This window comes from Alosa alosa, chromosome 3 (genome assembly GCF_017589495.1).
Source record: "Alosa alosa isolate M-15738 ecotype Scorff River chromosome 3, AALO_Geno_1.1, whole genome shotgun sequence".
Taxonomy (NCBI): Eukaryota; Metazoa; Chordata; class Actinopteri; order Clupeiformes; family Clupeidae; genus Alosa; species Alosa alosa.
The window spans coordinates 30591467-30610860 of record NC_063191.1 but is presented as its reverse complement, the minus strand read 5'-3'; the positions used below and the strand labels follow the sequence as shown (position 1 = coordinate 30610860).

Here is a 19394-nt window from a genome sequence, read left to right as displayed (position 1 = left end):
CAGTCATCATCAGATTTCAACACAGAAACAGGTAACAACAACAAATCAATTAGGAAATATATTATGTATACCTTCTCTGCGTACCCTTCTGTCTGTATAGACTCAATTGTCAAAGGGCAATATATGAATGATTCTGTATTGTACTTTGTAGGCAAGTACTGTTGAAAGATATATATATATATATATATATACACACACATACATACATACATACATACATACATATATAACTATCTATATATATATATATATATATACATATACATACATACATACATACATACATACATATATATATATATATATATATATATATATACACACATATACAGTGGGTTGCATAAGTATTCACCCCCATGCTAAAGTTGACTAGAAAGAGGAATAAAAAAAATCCTCTTTTGGAAATTGATCTTAATGCCTTAATTAAAAAAATGAGGAACATTTTGGATGATGGACACCAATAAGGACACCAATTTTCTTTGTGAATTAATCATGTATCGTAAATAAATACATGTTATTCCTCATTTTTTAATTAAGGAATTTCCAATAAGATCAATTTCCAAAAGATGATTTTTTATTCCTCTTTTTAGTAAACTTTAGCATAGGTTTCTTAACTTATGCACAGCACTGTATATGAAGAGCTCTTTTCCAAAACACTATAAATTCATTTAGTGTATTTAATTTATTTAGTATTTCAGGTAATATCAGTAAAAGTGCAGTTGTATTGTTTTAACCCAAATGAAAATGATATATGAAAATGCATTTAAATGGTGGATATAGCGTTTTGGAAAAGAGGTCTTCATACATACACACACACACACACACACACACACACACACACACACACACCACACACACACACACACAAGTCAAAAGTTTGGACACACCTACTCATTCATGTTTTTTTTTAATTATTATTATGACTATTTTTCCACAATAACTTTTTTTAACTAAAAAAAAACATTGTTTGTATGATATTATGCAATAAGCAAAAATGTGTAACCAAACCATTTAAAAAATATATATTTTAGGTTCTTCAAAATAGACACCTTTCCACCACACTCTTAAACAAATTCTGGGAATTTGGAATGGAATGGGTGTCTTAAAAGGAATTTGCAGATATTTTTAAGGAATTGTTCGCTGCTTTTCTTTCACAAATTTTAAATGAAAAGCATGAAATTGACTTTAATAATGCCAATAGTATGCAAAGATTCATTTTTAATATAACATGTGAAACAGATCTATTTAAAGACATTTGTGTTCTGTTTAGGGCTGTCAAAAATATTAAAAATTTTGATTAATTAATTACAGAAAGAATAACGTGTTAAAAAAATTAACGCTGATTAATCACATTTCATGGTGACATTTGACCCAGTCCAGTCTGGCTACAGTAACTGAAAGAGGCAGACGAGAAAGCACTGTTTGGTTAAGTGAATGAAACATATAGCCTAGGCTACACTAAAAAAAACGCCCAGACCTCTCTACTATTTCTGTAATAGGCTAAAGAATTTCCGTTGCCTACCATAGGAGTTCGTCAAGTCTCACATCAAATTACCTCAATGCAAAGCAGTCCGGACGTACGAGTTAGCACACATCTTCATGATAATAATGCTAGACGCCAGACTTGTCAAAGCTAACTTTGGAAACGTATTGTTTACTTAGCCTAACCTATGATCGACTAACTAACCGACGAACTCCCTTACTAAATCGACTAGGCCTACATTTGTTGCATACTTGAAACAAAATGTCTTCACAAGTATGTTGAAGGTGGTTACATTTATTTCCACTCCAATAACTTCACACATTACATTTCCGTTCGCACTTGTATGCTGCTTTTATTTGTATAGTTTTTACTACTGTTTTCATCTTTTTCTACTCAACTACTTTGTCTCAGAGCCATATGTCGTATCCTGGACTGTCACCTACTGGATAGAAAAAGCAACAACATATTAATTATATGAAAAAAATATTCAACATGTTTGAATGGCCAAAAAAAAGACAAATCATGGGGGGTATACCATTTACAGTGAGAGGAAACTTCAGTCATTTGCATTTAAAATGCTAAAAATCTGACACCAGGCACTACACTGCGCCAAAAGGGAAAACTATAATAAAAGAGAGACGTTGAACTTTAAAGTTTATAATGTTGGTTTGACTCCTCATTGATTTACTCATCTGCCAAATGTTTTTTTTTAAATAAGTTCATAGCAAAAGTGGATGCATGCGATTAATTTAGATGAATCAATTAGAGTATGTAATTAATTAGATTATTATCGGTTGACAGCCCTAGTTACAGTATGTCAAACTTTTCATGTCTTCAGTAATGTTACATTTCTAATGTCCAATGTAGGAATCTATTACAGTGCCCGTTCAAAACATGCTATTAGGTAGGTAGGCCTGCTTTAAAAATAGGACTAGGGCTGGGACGATTAGTCGACGTAATCGATTACATAAATTTGTCGATGTAAATAATTTGTGTCAACTATTCGCAATGTAGATTTATTAACACACCCGTGATGATCTAACCTGGCAATAGCCAGATGAATTTCGCTCCGCCTAGCTCCACTCATCCATCTGGAACCGATCCATTGAAGTGTTGCTTCAGAAGGCTGGGCCTAATCAAAAAATGCTTGCATATGATTGAATAAGCCACTTATCCGTCATCTATTGACGTGCTACTTCAACCACTCACATCGAAGCCAACCCGTGACGCTAATAACAGACTCACAGTCGCTTCTACGCTATGTCACATCTATGAAACTCCTGCCCTGCGTCCTGATTGGCTAAACCATAAAGTTGGTTGGAGAAATTACTCTCAATGGAAGAGGTCCCAGATGGATGTGAGTGAAGCTAGGCGGAGCTAATCTTCATCTGGCTAGGGTCAGGTTAGTGATGATCTACATCCCGATTTAAACCAAAGATTCTAGAGTGCACTTTGAGAGATGCATCCAGGGCTGTAGCTAAACATATTTGTTGCGCATGCTACAAAAAACATTCTGTGTGATGGATGATTTACCAACGTAACACCGGTGCGATACAGTTTTGCCTATGGCTATACATGCGTGAGACTGAGACGCTTGTTTGTTTCTTTGAAGTGCGTGTGTAGGGTATGTGATTGGGGAATTGATGTGCTTTGATTCCAACTTGGTAGTAGTAGTCTACGCGACTAAAAAGCATGCCCACGTGTGTGTACATAGTATCCAAACAATCCTACAACATATTGCGAATTATCCTCCCGAGCCCAGCAAGTGTTTTGCCTAAAGCGAAAGTAGCCTATATTCCGACCGGGCCGAGGTGGATTCATATCTCTGTAAAAGTCTATGACAATCGCCTTGTTCCTTTGCTTTTTTTAGAACTGAACTGAAATCCCAGACACCACCATTCAGTTAAAACGTCAAAGAAAGAAGTCCGCTGAGAATGTTCACTTCTACCTGTCAAATTTGAAGTAATAGTTGTAGTAATAATAACAATACATCATGCTGATAGCTTCTGCTTTTCCCAAATACAATGTAACCTACCGGTGTGCATGACCTTTTATCAGTCCAGTTGCAATTGATGTACTGTGTATGTAACGATGCTAGAGATTTTGTGACTGGTGCTACAAATCTATTCACCAATACTCTGCGCAAAAAAAAGTTAACATACAACCCTGGTATTGCACATATCTTATGTAGGCTATTCTATCTGATACGCCATGCTGATGTTATAACCCTAAAATAACTAGCCCTCATCACCTCACACATGAAACATAAAAAGGTTAATGCAAATAAAATGAATGAAATGTTAGAGAAACTTTCTGATATTTCGGAATGGAAAATTAATAACTAATGGACAAATTAATCGTTAGATTAATCGAAAAATTAATCGTTAGATTAGTCAACTAATCGAAAAAATAATCGTTACATTAATCGACTAATCGGAAAAATAATCGTTAGATTAATCGTTTATAAAATAATCATTTGGGACAGCTCTAAATAGGTCCATAGGGATAATTCTAGCTAAATAAATAATGAATATTGAATATTATTATATCATAGGCTAATATATGAAATTGTATTATAATAAGTAAGCATAATTTAAGCATGGCTGCCTGTGAAATTTTTTACAGATCAAAATGGCATAAGCGTAACAGCTGTTTTGAGTTAAGGCTATATGTTTAGCCGAATTAATTAACTTGATGATAGGGAAGACAAACCATTTTGTGGAATGATGCATTGTCATTTGAAATTTGCAATGATGTGACTTTGGTAGCCTGTAAGTGACACATGCTCTGTCTGCCACTCCGTGTCTGTAGCTGGCCATGCTTTTCATGTGTGCCATTCTGAAACTCGGTCCTCGGACCAAACAGTTCAAATTTTCCCTTGTTTCAATTTGGGACCCTGCAATCGGAATTGTTGTTTGTTTATTCATAGTCCAAAGACAGTCCAAATTAGCCTAGGCTATTCGAAGTGTTAGTTAATGAACACTTTGTTTCATTTTCGTTGATCATTTTGAATAACCAATGCATAGCCAACCCGTGTGGGTTGGCGTGTTGTTGCAAAATCCTCTGAATCATTTTATGCAAGCACACCACATCTATAGGCAGTCTTTATATTGTTGAAGTCAGACATGATAATCATTCAAACATCTGGCATTCACTTCACTTTCTACCCGTGTGCATTGACTCAGTGCTGCCAAAGCTCTGCTTCTACCCTCTCTGGTGCTGCTGCGCTGTGCTGTGTGGGCTGTGAAAGGAGGGGTGGCTACAGTGGCTATATCGTTTTGCAGATATTTAACGCTATCTTTTGTATTTCTTATCCAAACAACATGAAACTTGGCACTCTGGTCCGCAGCAAGACACTTGCAAAGTCTGAAATCAATTGGACAAAATATAAAGGAAAAGTAATGAATGAATGCATGTGTCCAAACTTTTGACTGGCATATACATGTTGCAAGGGCGATGTGAAGGTCTCTGTAATGAATATCATGGTTACAGACTTGCCAGTTGAGTCCCAAGTACTACTGGTGAAATATCTATAAACAGTATAAATATTGACAACATATTGACAAATAAATAAATGTATCCAAAAAATAAATTAAGCAAGGAAAGCACTGGTGACTTAAGAGACAAGAAAAAAAAGCTTTCCAAAAAAAGATGTTTTACGGAAAAAAAACAAATATTGGTAGATATTGATAGACAGAAAAGGCAATCAGTGTTGATAGGTTTGAACTGTGACTATGTTAGCGTACTCCATTCCTGTGCTTCTATTCTATTAGTTTACGTGGAATACATTTACAGTGCACCTGAGCTATAGCACCACATATGAATCCTTAGAACTGCCACTGAGTGTTTTTAACATAAATCATCTTAAAGTTAAAGCTGACTGGTATTTAGCAGACACTTTTATCCAAAGCAACATAGACTCGCATCGGCAGGTCAACCAATTGTCAGGTGAACATTGTCAGGCTCCACCATGCCCACTAATCATCTTGTGGCCAGTACGTGCACTCAGAGCAGTAATGCACCATTGGTAATCTGTGGTAATAAGTGGTGGTAAAACCACTTTAGCAATACTTTCGAGAAGAGTGCTTACCAGTAAGGTAACTAAGTCCATGCATTAACTTAAACTGGCCATGGAAACACAATAAAGTAAGCCTACCATGTTTTACTTTTTTAAGCAGTGCATACCACTGACATCACAGAGTCTTCACAGAGATATTAATTCAGCTAATTATTACAGTCATAAACATGCCTGAGAGCAGTGCATAGGGCCTGTATGGATAGGGAATGTACAATCCAGAGCAGAGTTCAGTGTTGGCTTTATAAAGCTAATCATATGCTACATACAGGGCAGAGAGCTCCACTCTCAAAAATGTCTGGATCATTCCAACCAGCTAGTCCACAACTGGTGAGTAGAGACAAACCAAAGGGCTTGGTTTTGGTTCACAAACACCCCAATTATCAGGAATCTAGACCTCTAGGTTCTCCTTTCAGTCCTAATTTGACTTTTCTTCATACTCCCTTCCTGAGTTGAACCAGGCATAGGTCATGCCAACCGGTAAAATCCTCTCTCTACAGCCTTAGTGGCAATGTTTTCAGCCGAGTAGCGTTGGTCCAGCTGCAGCAGTGCCTGGATCAGATCATTGATGTTGGCACGGAGCCCTTCTCTCTGCATCCACACACAAAGTAGTTCATACACCTTGTCCGCAGCTGGACTACTCTCAGCAATCTTAATAGCATTGTCACTCACTCCAATACTGCGGAAGAACTTGTTGTGGAACCGTACATCCAGAAAGGTGTCAAACAGGTCAAAACTCTTGCTGAGGGATGTCTCCTCTCCTGGTGTGAGAAATTAAAAAAAATGATGTACATAGGTTATATATGTTATGTTACATGACAATATTACAGAGGGTTGTCAAACAAAATGTTAGTTCATGTGACATTGGTTCTGGCTCTTTAAAATGCTTAATGGTAGAGATCTGCAAGAGGATACTCTTTGTTTCTGGTTAATACAACTGGTAGCTTACATTTCATATATTAAAGATGCAGTCAGCGGGAAGTCGCATTTGTTTATGTTTATGTTTATAGTTAAATGTATAATTTAAAAGTAATCATCTCCTTACAGCTGCTAGCTGCCCATTTGGTGAGTACAGTGTAAAGAAAAAATGGTTTCCAGGCTCCGAAAAACTGGAAACAAACAAAGTGGGGGCAGCCTGTTCCCCAAACAAAAATGAAGCCCTGCGTGGAATTTCTCTGGGAATACTGATGGGAGGGGAGAACTACCTCTCTAGTGTGTTTCGTTTGGTCCTTGGTTAAATGATAATATATGCTGTTTTGGACTAAAGCATCTGCTAATCATTTTAAATATAAATTTAAACATAAACAAATGCAATCGCTGACTGCACTTTTAACGTAGACTTACCAATATATATATATATATATATATATATATATATATATATATATATATATTTTTTTTTTTTAATTTTCTTTTTAAATATCATTTTTAACTATTATAATGTTGTTCATATTCTGAAAGTCACTTTGGACAAGTGTCTGCTAAATAACCATTACTGGTAATAATAAAAATCTGGATTTGGCTTCTGATCATATGGCATTGTCAAAACTATAACATTTCAGGAACACCATGAGGAAATTTCGTGCAAAAATTCCCTTGGGCCCAATCTTAAAGGAACCGTATGTAAGAAAAATATTTCAATTAATCATAAAATGGCCCTGATATGTCACTAGACATTAAGAAATCATGTTCATTTCAAAGACTTATATCACTGACAACAGTAGTCCGGCCAGGATATTGTCATTTAAAAAGTTGCAGCCCTCAACTGATGTTGATGTTGTGTTTTGGCCTGATGCGCCACCCTCCACCTATCTACTAATCACGAAGTCAGTAGTGTTTCGCCATCAGGGTTGGCAACCTCGAGTCAGGGGGGAGGGGGAGGGGATACACCGCTCTTCAGTATTTTGAAAGTGATTGCAGTACCAGTTTTGGCCACAATCTTACATATGGTTCCTTTAATATCCAATGATTCATGGTCTTAGAGGTCCATTTCCCACTAAGTATATGGGGGCTAAGGGCTGTCCCACTGTCAAATCGTGGGCATGAGGTGTTTCCTTCAGAATTTTTGAGACCTTTATGCCTACTTTCAGTATGTTGGCCTTTCTGTAGACTTTACACAGGGGGATTACCCAAAGTTCATAGTGTTGTAACATGAAACAATATAGGGAGATAGTTCATTGTGCTCTGAATCAAAGTGTGGATTCATCTTCTGACATACACCTTCTCCATTCTGGTGGTTAATATGGAAAAGGACAGGCCTCACTCCACTTTTTTCCACATATACAATCCACCTTCCTCAACGCAATGAAAAAAGACCTTTATTAACCCAAATCAGAGGCGTCACTAGACTTAAGGCACAGGCCCCCTCCACCCGTCAGAAAATGTTGCTTATTTTAAATGTAAAATGTATCCGTCTGGTGCTTGAAGGCGGCATGACAACGTGGAATTACATCATGATTTTTTCGATGGAATGTCTTTTTTTTACATCGTTTACATCGTATCCTAACTGCTTGTCCTATCTTAATTTAAGTTACAAAAATAGGAAAAATCCTATCTTCCTATAGACCTCCAAGACCTCCTATCTTATCTTAACTCAAGAAATGCTAACTGTAACTGTCAGTTAGATTTTTAAATCAGCAATCAGCCTGTCATGCCTGTTTCTATGATTAGAATGTATGGACCCTTTCAACAATAAAAACAAAAACAATGCTTGAACGTTCTATTTGGGCCCCAATCTCAATCTTTGGGCCCCCTCTGCATTAAGATAACATATGGAATGTTAAAAAGGAAGTCTTGTGGGGCCAACTATGATGCTGATAATGGAACTCTCTTGAAAGGGTCCATACGAGACTGCCTGTATCTATGATTAGAATGTCAGGTTGCAAAGATGGTGTTCTAAAGACAGTTGGTTGCTCAAGATAAACAAACCAAAATATCAGAGAGAAGTAGTGTGGGTACCTGATCTGCACGGGTTGAACAACAAACAACCTATTTCACAGTCTTTGGTTGACAACTTCAACTATCAGTTGCGTTAAAATTGTTCAACGTCCACGACCAGAATGATGATTTGATTACTACCCATCTCCATAGAAACGGACAAGGTAGTAGCCGGCCAATCACAGGGCAGGTAGGGCGGGACTCTTCCCCTACCATCCTGGGAAAAAAAATACCGCGGAGAGCCGGATCACTCCCTATTAACTCCATTATACCTGCAATCTGCTGCAGTTCCGCTAGGGGCGATCACGAATAAGTGCAAAAACAATGGGGGACTATGGAGCTAGACGGCTAAATGTGTCTCTTTAACCTGGTTGTCCTTGAAAAATCGAAGATTGGATTGTGGTTTCTGCAAGATCAATATGGATTATAGGTCAAAAGTGGAATGAACGAGTACTTACGTCATTTCGCTTTCTTACAGGTTGGGTCGTTGTTGCCCACAACTCACTAGCTTTCTGCTAAAGCATGACGTCATTGACACATTTGAAAGGCTTCTTAGAACAAATAAGTGACTCAAAAAATATAATACTCAGCGGTGTGTATTTTCTCTGCCCTCTCTTTCGCGTGCAACATTCAAATTTCTGGCCAAAAAATTATATCCCGAGAAAAGTGGATTTGAGGGGTACAGCTCCATAGCCCTCCATTCATTCTGCACTTATTCGTGAGCGCCCTCATGTGGAACCAGAATTGGAACTGCAACCAGTTCAGAAACCGGAAGCTTCCCGAGAGTGGCGGTTCTCCCCTTATTAGACGTTAGGTGAGTTCGACTTGCGGCAGATCTGTGCAGATCTGACTTGATGTGATGCATGCTGGGTTGAACACAATGCATACTGGGATGGACGCAATGTTTGCTGGTTAGAAATTCTGTCCGACTTCTGTCAGCCGGGGAGGGACTTACCACCGTGACACCATGTCACATGGCCTTAAAATATCGCGGGAGTCTTAGCCTGCAGACAGATCTTGCAGTTGCCTTCCACGAGCTGCACGAGCTGAAACACGCCCTCATGACGTCAGTTCAAAGACGCGATAGGGCCATTTGGGAGGAATGTCCTCATGATGATTATGACGGGAGTCTCATGCTGCTTCCTTATGTTGGAATATGCGAAAATAAACAGAAATCGAAGGGATACCTTCTAATATGTGATTTCTGCAACAATGGTAGGCTAGCCTACTGAAAACGTTATTATTACGTTATTATTACGTTAGTAGATATTCTGTTATTTTCTGCTGTTGGCTAAATAGATAGGCACACATATAGGGGAAACACTTGATATTGAATTTATGTGCTACAATGCAGGCCTGTTAACTGTATGACAACAGTGGTTTATTTAAACTACATCATAATAATTTATTTCGTCAGTCATCATGCTCATTTTAATGAGTAAGAATGAAAGTTCTGCTGTGTTTATTGCAAACAACATTCCGCGATATCTCCCCATGAAGTCACGCCAGCCAGACTGTAGCCTGCCTGTCCGGGATGAGCTGCCCTCTGTTGTAGCTCCTCCCGGCTAGCCTCTGAAGATCACGTTTACGTAGAAAGCCAGACCAAGTCAGACTCAGTCGAAGTCGAACAAGCCTGTTCTCTGGCACGGGTTACCAGATCTGCATGATTACGTCATAATAGATGATGTGTCGCCACCTCATTCGTCCAAAGTCGAGAGTAGAATTCGGCTGGGTTTGAAGCGTAGCTGCTCAAGCGATGCCTGAGGTAAAAGTTTTAATATTTAAAGTGGACCCTTTCACAGCAACAGTGGTGTGATTGGCTGGTTTGTGTGACGTCACCTACGACTGGGCTCTGAACGCTGTCTGATTAACCCTGCTGTAATTGCGGGAAAATAAGCTAACTTTAGGTTATACTTTGATCTATTTTTATGTTTCTTAAGTGTAACGCTATTGCATTGCTGTTTGACAGTAGTAAAATCAACCGTAAACTAGCTCATATTTGCGAGTTATTTAGCTAATGCTATTGTATTGCTGTTTGACAGTAGTGAAATCAACCGTAAACTAGCTCATATGCTAGTGGAAACATCATATAAGTATAACTGCAGCAGAAGTTTATTCTTCCTGCCGCTCTCACCGCTCCCACACACAGCTGCGTGCATCGCGTTGCTGGAGACGCATCCCATTCACTTTAAATGGGCTCACGTGATCCGTTGCCGAACTGAATTGTGGGTCCGTCGCGTTGCGTTTCTCCCGCTGCTCGCGTTGAGGAGTTCAGCTGTTGCTGCACCGACAGCGGCACCGCCAATCAAGCCAATCTCCACGGACGGCACCAACCAATCACATTACGGTTTTACTTCAAGTCATTTGCATAGCTACCGTCGGGAACACCAACTGGAATGCGTTGACGGAACGCAGCTGTGTGTGGGAGCCGTCAGAGTAGCACTTCCATTGTCAAAAGCAATCCTCAGCCAAAAGCTATATTTTCTGAAAAACGACTCTTGGATATCACCTTGTCGTGGGAAACAGCAGATCACCACCCTCCAGCTAACAACAACTCTCCAACGATCAAGCTTGATAACATTTGTGAAGTTACACAACTATCACTTCCTCTCATGAAAACAATGTTAATCAGTCCTTTGGTCTTATAAGTAATGTTACCCTAGCATAGTTATTACGTGAGAAGAAGTGTAAGTCTAACAGTGGCTAGCTAACAGTCCAATTTGTGAATGGGTTTTCCAACTCTCGGTCAGGGTCAATCTTACAGTTGTAGACCTATGGAACCATTGTTTTTTTACGTGTATCGGTAGAGTTAATACATGTGTGTTTATTAACCTTTTCCTCAGTTTATAGCTAAGCGCCACGGTTCATTAGTAGCCTCTGGTTTGTGGTCAATCATTTGCGCGTAAAGCGACGAGCTATTAGGACTTATGAATGGGTTTTCCTGTGGCCATCACTCGATCGAGTCAATCTTACAGTTGTAGACCTATGAAATCGTTTTTTTTTTTTTTTTACGTGTATCGGGAGAGGAAATACAGATCGTATTGAAAGCATTTCCCATTTCGTAGCCTACAAGTTCGCTCGCAACAACAGCAAAAATGAAACATGGAGAGTGGATGTCTCCGCAGAGACACCACTGTTACATTAGATGCGCACTCAATCGCAATTCGACGCAGGGGAAAAAAAGCAACGACTAGTAGAAACGAAGTTAAATTGGATTAAAGCAAAACCTGGCCAAAAACATTGTGTATGCACTTGCGGTGAGCCTAGTGAATAGCGGACTATAGCCTAACCAACGAAAGTAAAGGAGATTTGCACCAAATAAAGGCAGTGTTGTGGGTTGTGTTTCTACAACATGTTGGCACCAAAGTTTATTTCTGTCATAAACGGAGTAAGCTAAGCGTTTTCTCCATTGTCCACTCGATTTTCCGTAGACCTCAGTACCAGGCAGCCACAGAACCACACTCTTGGGGGCATGCTCATGAGCCCCCATGTCCATGCCCCCAAGACTGTAGTGCTGTGGCTGTCTTGTAACCTACATATTGTTTTTATTTTTTCCCTATTATTAACACTCTATGATTTTCCAAAATAGTAAAGGGGAATTCCTGCGATTTTCGCATAGACCTCTTTACCAGGCAGCTACAGCCGTTACACTTACTGCCCATGTTCATGCCCCAAGACTGTAGCGCTGTGGCTACCTGGTAACTCGAGCTAGGTGAAACCAACTGAAACAGAGATTTATGAGAATTATGTTTTAACCAAGGACTAAAAGCGTCAGCGAATACATTTTAATCATAAACATAACACATGAAAACTTCCTGTTCTAGTTCGATGTATGTTATACACAGCAGTGGTCATGCTTTTCTATGTATGTCCTTGTGAAGTTTGTATGTCCTTGTCAATGATTGTCCTAACTTTGTTTGTCTTTTGTTGTTCTTTGTTGTCCGTCAGGCCTCAACGAAAAAGACCACCTTCAGCATTCACTCCGCATTACTCCCGGCAGAGACAGGTGTCTTGTCCTACTAACACCCCACTCGTGGCCTGCACCTTGATGTGGTGAGTGGGCTTTCAACTATACAAGTCTTACTTTCATGTTCCCATGGAGTATGGAGGTTAACTGGCACCATAATTGATGTAAAAAGTAGTGATGCTCCGATTGAAGTGGCGTGAATGCGAGGCTATTGACCAGACGGATAAGCTACCAAGTTGAATTGAACATAGCCTCACGCAGACACACACACACAGTGAACCACTACGCAACCATGGCGAACGTATACATCTGGAGAGAGCTCCTTGCTAACTACCACGCTAGCTCACGTCTGTCAGTAGGCCCTAGAGCTCACTAAAATCATTAATGAACATTGCAAGACACTTATCTCCTATGATCCCAGAAAGATTTTCTTCCGATTTGTTATCTAATGACATAGAAAACAATGAATTGCATCCACATTGCATCCTTATGCACTATTACATTACATTTGGCACTATGCGCAACTTGTATTCACTAGCGTGAGACTGATAATTACTCTCACGTATTTCTTAAAGTGACAGGCACTCAATTACACCTACACATCACCAATGTGCACTCAATTAGACCTATACACCACATTAACGATATGCCTAAGTGTAATAGTTTAAAAATCAATATGAAGTATTCAGATTACTAATTATGTTTAGCTACTAGTAATGGTGCAATCATTGGTACAATTGGTGCAAATTCTGATAGATTATAGATAAAAGATTCCCATTCCCCTGCCATTCTGTGATCGGCAATCGGCAGATCATGATTTTGGTGATCGGCCCCAAAAATGCTGATCGGAGCATCTCTAGTAAAAAGAGCAAAGAGAGGCTGAGTCTCTCAGAACTAAAGATACCGAGGTATTCATCTCTGTGAAAACTTCTTAAACTGCTTGGTTTTTACTGCAGGTACGTTAATCTTATAATATCAATAAGGACCTAGGTACAATAATGTTACCGTTAGCATTGGTTAAGTTATGGAGGCCAATTTGATTGCATTTGTAGAAAACTATAAATGCGGTTATACCAAGCAAATTGATAGCAGCACTGTAATTGTATCTTTCGACTGTCATCTCATTTTGGCCTACTAACAAGATAAGTAAGTTAGCCACAACGTTCCCTAACGCGATGGTTTTCTAATGGAAAATATACCTGAAAGATAACCTGTCTATGATGCAAACACCGGGCTGGGACATTTCTGCTTGCTAAATAGGTTATTCTGCTGTTGATTTGGTCACAGTCCTTGGTGGCCCTGTCAGTGCTTTGTAAAGTGCTGCATTAAGACCACAAAAAGTCTCAAAAAGCATCTGAGCTAACGTTCATTCCCAAACACCAACTAGGCTACTTCAATACTCTATTTTCAAAATTAACGCACCCTTGATGATCTACATCTAAACCAAATATTTTAGAGCGCACTTTGAGAGATGTATCCAAGGCTGGGGCTGTACACATAATCGTAATATTATTTGTTGCACGTGCTACAAAACTCATTCTGTGCAATGGAAGATTTACCAACGTTACACCGGTCTGATACAGTTTTGCCTATGGCTATACATGCGTGAGACTGAGACGCCTGTTTATTTGTTTTAAGTGCGTGCAGGGTGTGAGAGGGGAATCGATGTGCTTTGATTTCATCTTGGTAGTTGTAGTCTGTGAGATTAAAAAGCATGTGTGTGTGAAGTATCCAAACCGCTTGATACTGTAAGGCGTAAGCCATTGGTTTCCAAAGGAGATTTTATATGTTGCCAGCATAGCCTATTGACAATTTATGTTGTAAATAGGCCTACCTGTAGCTTAGGGAAGCTAACAGCTTTCTATTAGGATCTAGTTTGTTAACAGTTACGGTTTTGTCATAACTCCCTGATGCATTTTTGCATTTAGAATAGCCAGAGCGTGGATATTTCAATCGGAAAATTAAACAATATCAGGCGCCTACCATGGACTAGGCTGGGTGAATCCAGCCTGATCTGCCGGCGATTTATTTTTTGATTTCTTAAAAGATTGAGCTTGGTATGGTGAAAGCCAGACTAACCATGGACCTCAGTTACAACCTGAATCAGCCTATATTTGCACGAACAATAACGGACAACAGCTCTTCAACTTGGCCCGTTAAAATGTGTATGAACAGTCTAGCGACGCATTTCATGAAGGCCCATTTGGACATGTCAGTTATTTGCACCACTGGTTAGATGTAAAACTGCATTTTGTTTCAGACTACTGGTAAGCTTACTTAATTTGTGCATTGACAATAAAGTATCACATGAACTAAAGATGACTAAAATCTTATGTAGAAGAAGAAACATTCACAAAAAATCCATCCATCCAAAAATGACCTTTGTTTTTGATAGCTGTTGAAAACTGCATGGAACTGACTGAGATGTTTTTGTTTATTAATAAATAAATAAATAAATAAATACAAATATAACATTACCTTCTGCTTTTCCCAAATACAATGTAGCCTACAGGTGTAAGTGACCTTTCATCACTCCAGTGATTATATATATATATATATATATATATATATATATATATATATATATATATATATATATATATATATATAATTAGGTGGCAGTGCAGGATAAGAAATAGAAGAGCCGTATTAACAGGCTAGAAGTTTGCAATTTAGGAGCCTACTGCAACAAATGTTTTCTTTAAATTACAAACAGTAGGTAAGACTGCATGTTTTGGTGGCTAGCTGGGTAGTTCTGTATTTCAAGGTTTGACAGGCTAGAAGTTCGCAATTCAAATTTCCACTGGAGCTCCAAGCAGATTTCTACACGCAGCCTTCAACACTGTTTACAGCTCTTTTTAGATACACGTGTGGGTGCTTGTGTTTCTTTAGGAATCCGCCGTCTTGGTTTGTATAGAAATGAAGTGACACACATAAGAGGTTGGAAATACATATTTAGCCTACATCGATGTTTGATGGCTAGCTATTAAGTGACATAGTCTACACTAAGGTAGGAAAATACGTTCCTGTAAGTAAGACAGTACATCGATGTTTGGTGGCTAGCTGGTAGTTCTGTATTTCAAGGTTTGACAGGCTAGAAGTTTGCAATTTAATACTGCAACTAATGTTTTATTTGTTTATATTACAAAAACGGTAGGTAGGCCTATCGGTGTTTGGGCGGCTTGCCGGCTAGTTCAATATTTCAAAGACACTTACGTTCCTTCCTGTACGTTGGGTCCTTCCAACAGAAAACAATAAACTCAGGCGAATTATCGAACAGCAAACAACATTCTGACCAATGAAATTCTGGAAGTGCAAAGGATAATAGACCAATCAGAATGTATTTTATTTATTTTGTGACGTAATCATGCAGATCTGGTAACCCGGGCAGATTAGGTACCCACAGTAGGCCTAGGTTAGGCCTATGTAGGAAGCAAGAGTCAATATTGATTCATTTGATGAACAGGATAAAAAGATGAAAAACCCCTATTATAACATATTTATAATAATACATACCGGTAATAGTCTAATATTCTGTTATAATGATTAATATTTATTTGTTATAAATGTTTTAAAACACATAGCTTATAGGCCTAGGCTACATTTTTAAGTTTTCACTTAATTAACTTATTTAGTGAAATATGCTTTATGGTGTCCATAACAGTCATGTCCATCATCTTGTCATACTCATAGGCTAGGCAACAACTCAACAAGACTGTTGCAGTCAGTTTTGGCAGTTATTTTGAATTTAGGACAGGGTATGTGCCATCCTAAATTAGGATTCCTAAATTAGGAAATTCTTGAGTTAGGATGGTTTTGTAATGGCCAAATTCCTATCTTAAGTTAAGATAGGCCTTTTATAAATGCAGTTAGGAAACATGCTTCTGTAATACCAAAAATCCTAAATGATTAGATTAGATATTTTATTGTCATTGTACACAGAATACAACGAGACATAGTTTGGAACAATCCTGAGATGCCCACAGATAAGCTAAAAAAAAGACAAAAAAATATACATAAAATAAGTTAAATAAATAGGTAGTTACACATGATATGCCAATTGCACTAGTACCCATACAAATAGTTTGCAGTGACTAATGTGTGTACACTAGCACACAGGCTGGGGTGGTGGGGGGCAGAGGAGGTGAAGTGTGTTCATCAGTGCAACTGCTTGTGGGTAAAAATTGTTCCTTAGCCTACTGGTCCGGGCATAGAGTGCTCTGTAGCGCCTGCCCCTGCCCCTAAACTGAGATAAGATAGGAAGTTTCTGTAATGAGGCCCCTGGAGAAGAGTTTTATTCCGAGTTTTTGTTCACCAATCTTCAGATGTCACTACTGGTGGTGTTAGCAATGTCAACGGGTTGCCAGGAATTTTGATGTACGTGTCAATGGCTTTGCGGAACGGAAGGCCCATAGAGTGAACTTCTAAGGGTGAGTTAAGGGCCTATCACATTACACGCTGTATGCGCTATGAAATGCATTATTGTCAATGGCTTGCACGTGCAAGAACTAGTCTGCTGCTGCGCTGAGCAAAAGCCAGCGCAACCGGCATTTTGCCGCAGTCAAGTTTAACTTTGACCGCGGTGCGCTGTAAGTCATTGGTATTTTGTGCTGAGCCCAGCAACAAGCACAACAAAAATCTTTGGGACGTTACCTCAACCAAGAGCAACCTAGCGGCGAGCGCAGCCTTTACAGGTTTATTTTTGTTATGGAGTTAAATCACCAGGGATAGTAATTGCGTTGGCGTTGTTGGGTTTGAAAATAGGGCCAGTGTGTTGCAAATGCCAGGGCCGTTTTTTGATCACAGTAGATCACTGCATTTTACTTTTAAGAGACTTACGTTTGCTAGCTACAGCTTGTTAATCACCAACTACAGCCAGATCTTACCTCCCTCACCATCCTCCATCATCTCTCCTCCTTAACATTACTGATTCCCTGACTCTGCTTCACATTCATCCAAAGAATTTCCTTATATCCATTTACAAAAGTAATTCAATAATGTTTTAGTTAGTACGAGACCATCGGTTTCCAATAAAAACTTAATTTAGTCGCGTCATGTTACCTCCTCAATGCTGCTGCTGCGATATACGCAGACACAGACACACAGAATGTGCGTGTTTTGATTCTATTGGGGCGGTGGTAGTGTAGTGGTTAAGGAGCTGGGCTAGCATGCAGTAGCCTGAAAGTTGTCGGTTCAATTCCCGGCTTCAACCGTTGTGCCCTTGAGCAAGGCACTTAACCCCAAGTTGCTCCGGGGACAATGTGATCCCTTGTAATATAGCTGACATATGTAAGTCACTTTGGTCAAGAAGTGTCTGCTAAATGTAATGTAATGTAATGCATTGGGGTTAAAACAATCTTACTACATTTTAGAGTGGAAAAACAGCCACTCTTTCCCCGATATATTATCAATCTACATGAATGCAAAGATTTTACTGGTGCACAGCTTATAAATACTGGGGCACATGCCCCAGTAAAAAGGGTCTAGTGACACCCCTGACCCAAACATTCTCAAATTAATTGAAATGTCTACTATTTGGAGTTGCATCAACATAATGTTTAAGAGCCATGTTGGAGCATGGTCAGAGATCAGACTACATGCATACTGTACCGTGGCCAACTTCAGCTCAACCATGCCATCTCGTCAAGCAGGCTCAGGCAAGGATTACTGAACCATGCCCGTGTACAGTATAGAGCATTCACACTACTATAGTCAAACAAATTGGACTTAGGGGCTCAGAGTTGCCAACCATTCTATGAAGGCTAGAAACTACCTCGTTCCAGAAACTCGTTCCGCTAAAGGCAGGTTTCGGCGACAAGAGTTAGTTGCCTGTGATTTGTCCTCCTATTTTGTGATGTCAGAAAATCGGGCTAATCATCCTAATCCTCACGAATTATCTTTGATTTTTGCCGCAGTGGGTCGTTAATAATGTGGCAAAAAAAACTCCATCGCCCTTAACATACCTTGTGAACAGCACTTGACTGGAACCAACCATGACTGGAACCAACTTGACTGGAACCAATTTCATACAATTTCACAAAAAAACATTTATTGTGCCAAATATGAAGACATTTATCAAGGCAGTCTTGAGACATCATATTGTGACCTTGGCCCATGACCACCAAATTCTAATTAGTTCATCCATGAATAAGGTTGTGCCAAATATGAAAAGATTCTCTCAAGGTGTTCCTGACTGGCATTCAAAAAATGTGTTTTGTGACCTTGACCTTTAGGCGAAAATTAAAGAAATCCTTCAGGGCGTTTCTGAAATATTGTGTTTACAAGAATGTAAGGTGACAGTGGCTTTTAGCTGCCTCTTATAAGAATATCATGAGTGTTTCTTACCAAGGAGAGGCACCAGGCGTCTGTTCAAAACTTCATCCTGAAAAACATACATATAATCAGACAAAGCTGTATTGCCTCATGGTCAATCTCCTATAGATCTTAAAATGAGTCAAACTAACGCATAAATGCAGCTAGGCAAAATTAACTACATGAGGGGGTCAGCAGAGATTGCATTAGACTTTTTAAACTGTCCGTCATTTTGCCAGAGAGGGTTGTAAAAATTCCATTGTTATCTATTTTTGCTTGTTGTTTTAATTTTAATGTCAGTTTGATGTGACATCACATCCCACAAATCTCAGTGAAAACAATCACTAGTAGCCTGCTTTCACTGTTTCCTTGCGATTGTTGTGTTAGCTCATGGCTTTTGTGACATTTTGATAGTGACAGAAAACGCGGCAGAGTTTTAATCATAAGAGAGACCGAAGACTTACTTATTTTTTAGAACACCAGTGGTTGTAATGTTACACCACGAGTCAAAAACGGGCTTACAGGCTTGTAACCGAAGGGTTGCCGGTTTGATCCCCGACCAGTAGGAAAAATGTGGGCGGGGAAAGTGGTTAAGTACGGCCTATGTCTGGCGCATCATC

The 19394-nt window shown here is 39.1% G+C and overlaps 1 protein-coding gene across 3 annotated transcripts in view; it reads right to left on the bottom strand.

Annotated features, from left to right (window-relative positions):
• Window positions 1–5782: 5782 nt before the first annotated feature.
• tnfrsfa (tumor necrosis factor receptor superfamily, member a) overlaps window positions 5783–19394 on the bottom strand; it is a 71917-nt gene continuing 58305 nt past the window's right edge. For 2 of the 3 annotated variants that reach the window (XM_048238627.1, XM_048238625.1), the window contains exons 9-10: window positions 18808–18844; window positions 5783–6319 (exon numbers count right to left, since the gene is read on the bottom strand). In XM_048238627.1, coding sequence (XP_048094584.1) covers window positions 6027–6319; window positions 18808–18844 — 330 coding nt within the window. In that variant the 3' untranslated portion in view covers window positions 5783–6026. The remainder of the gene's footprint in view (window positions 6320–18807; window positions 18845–19394) is intronic. The other variant, XM_048238628.1, reaches the window with a different exon arrangement.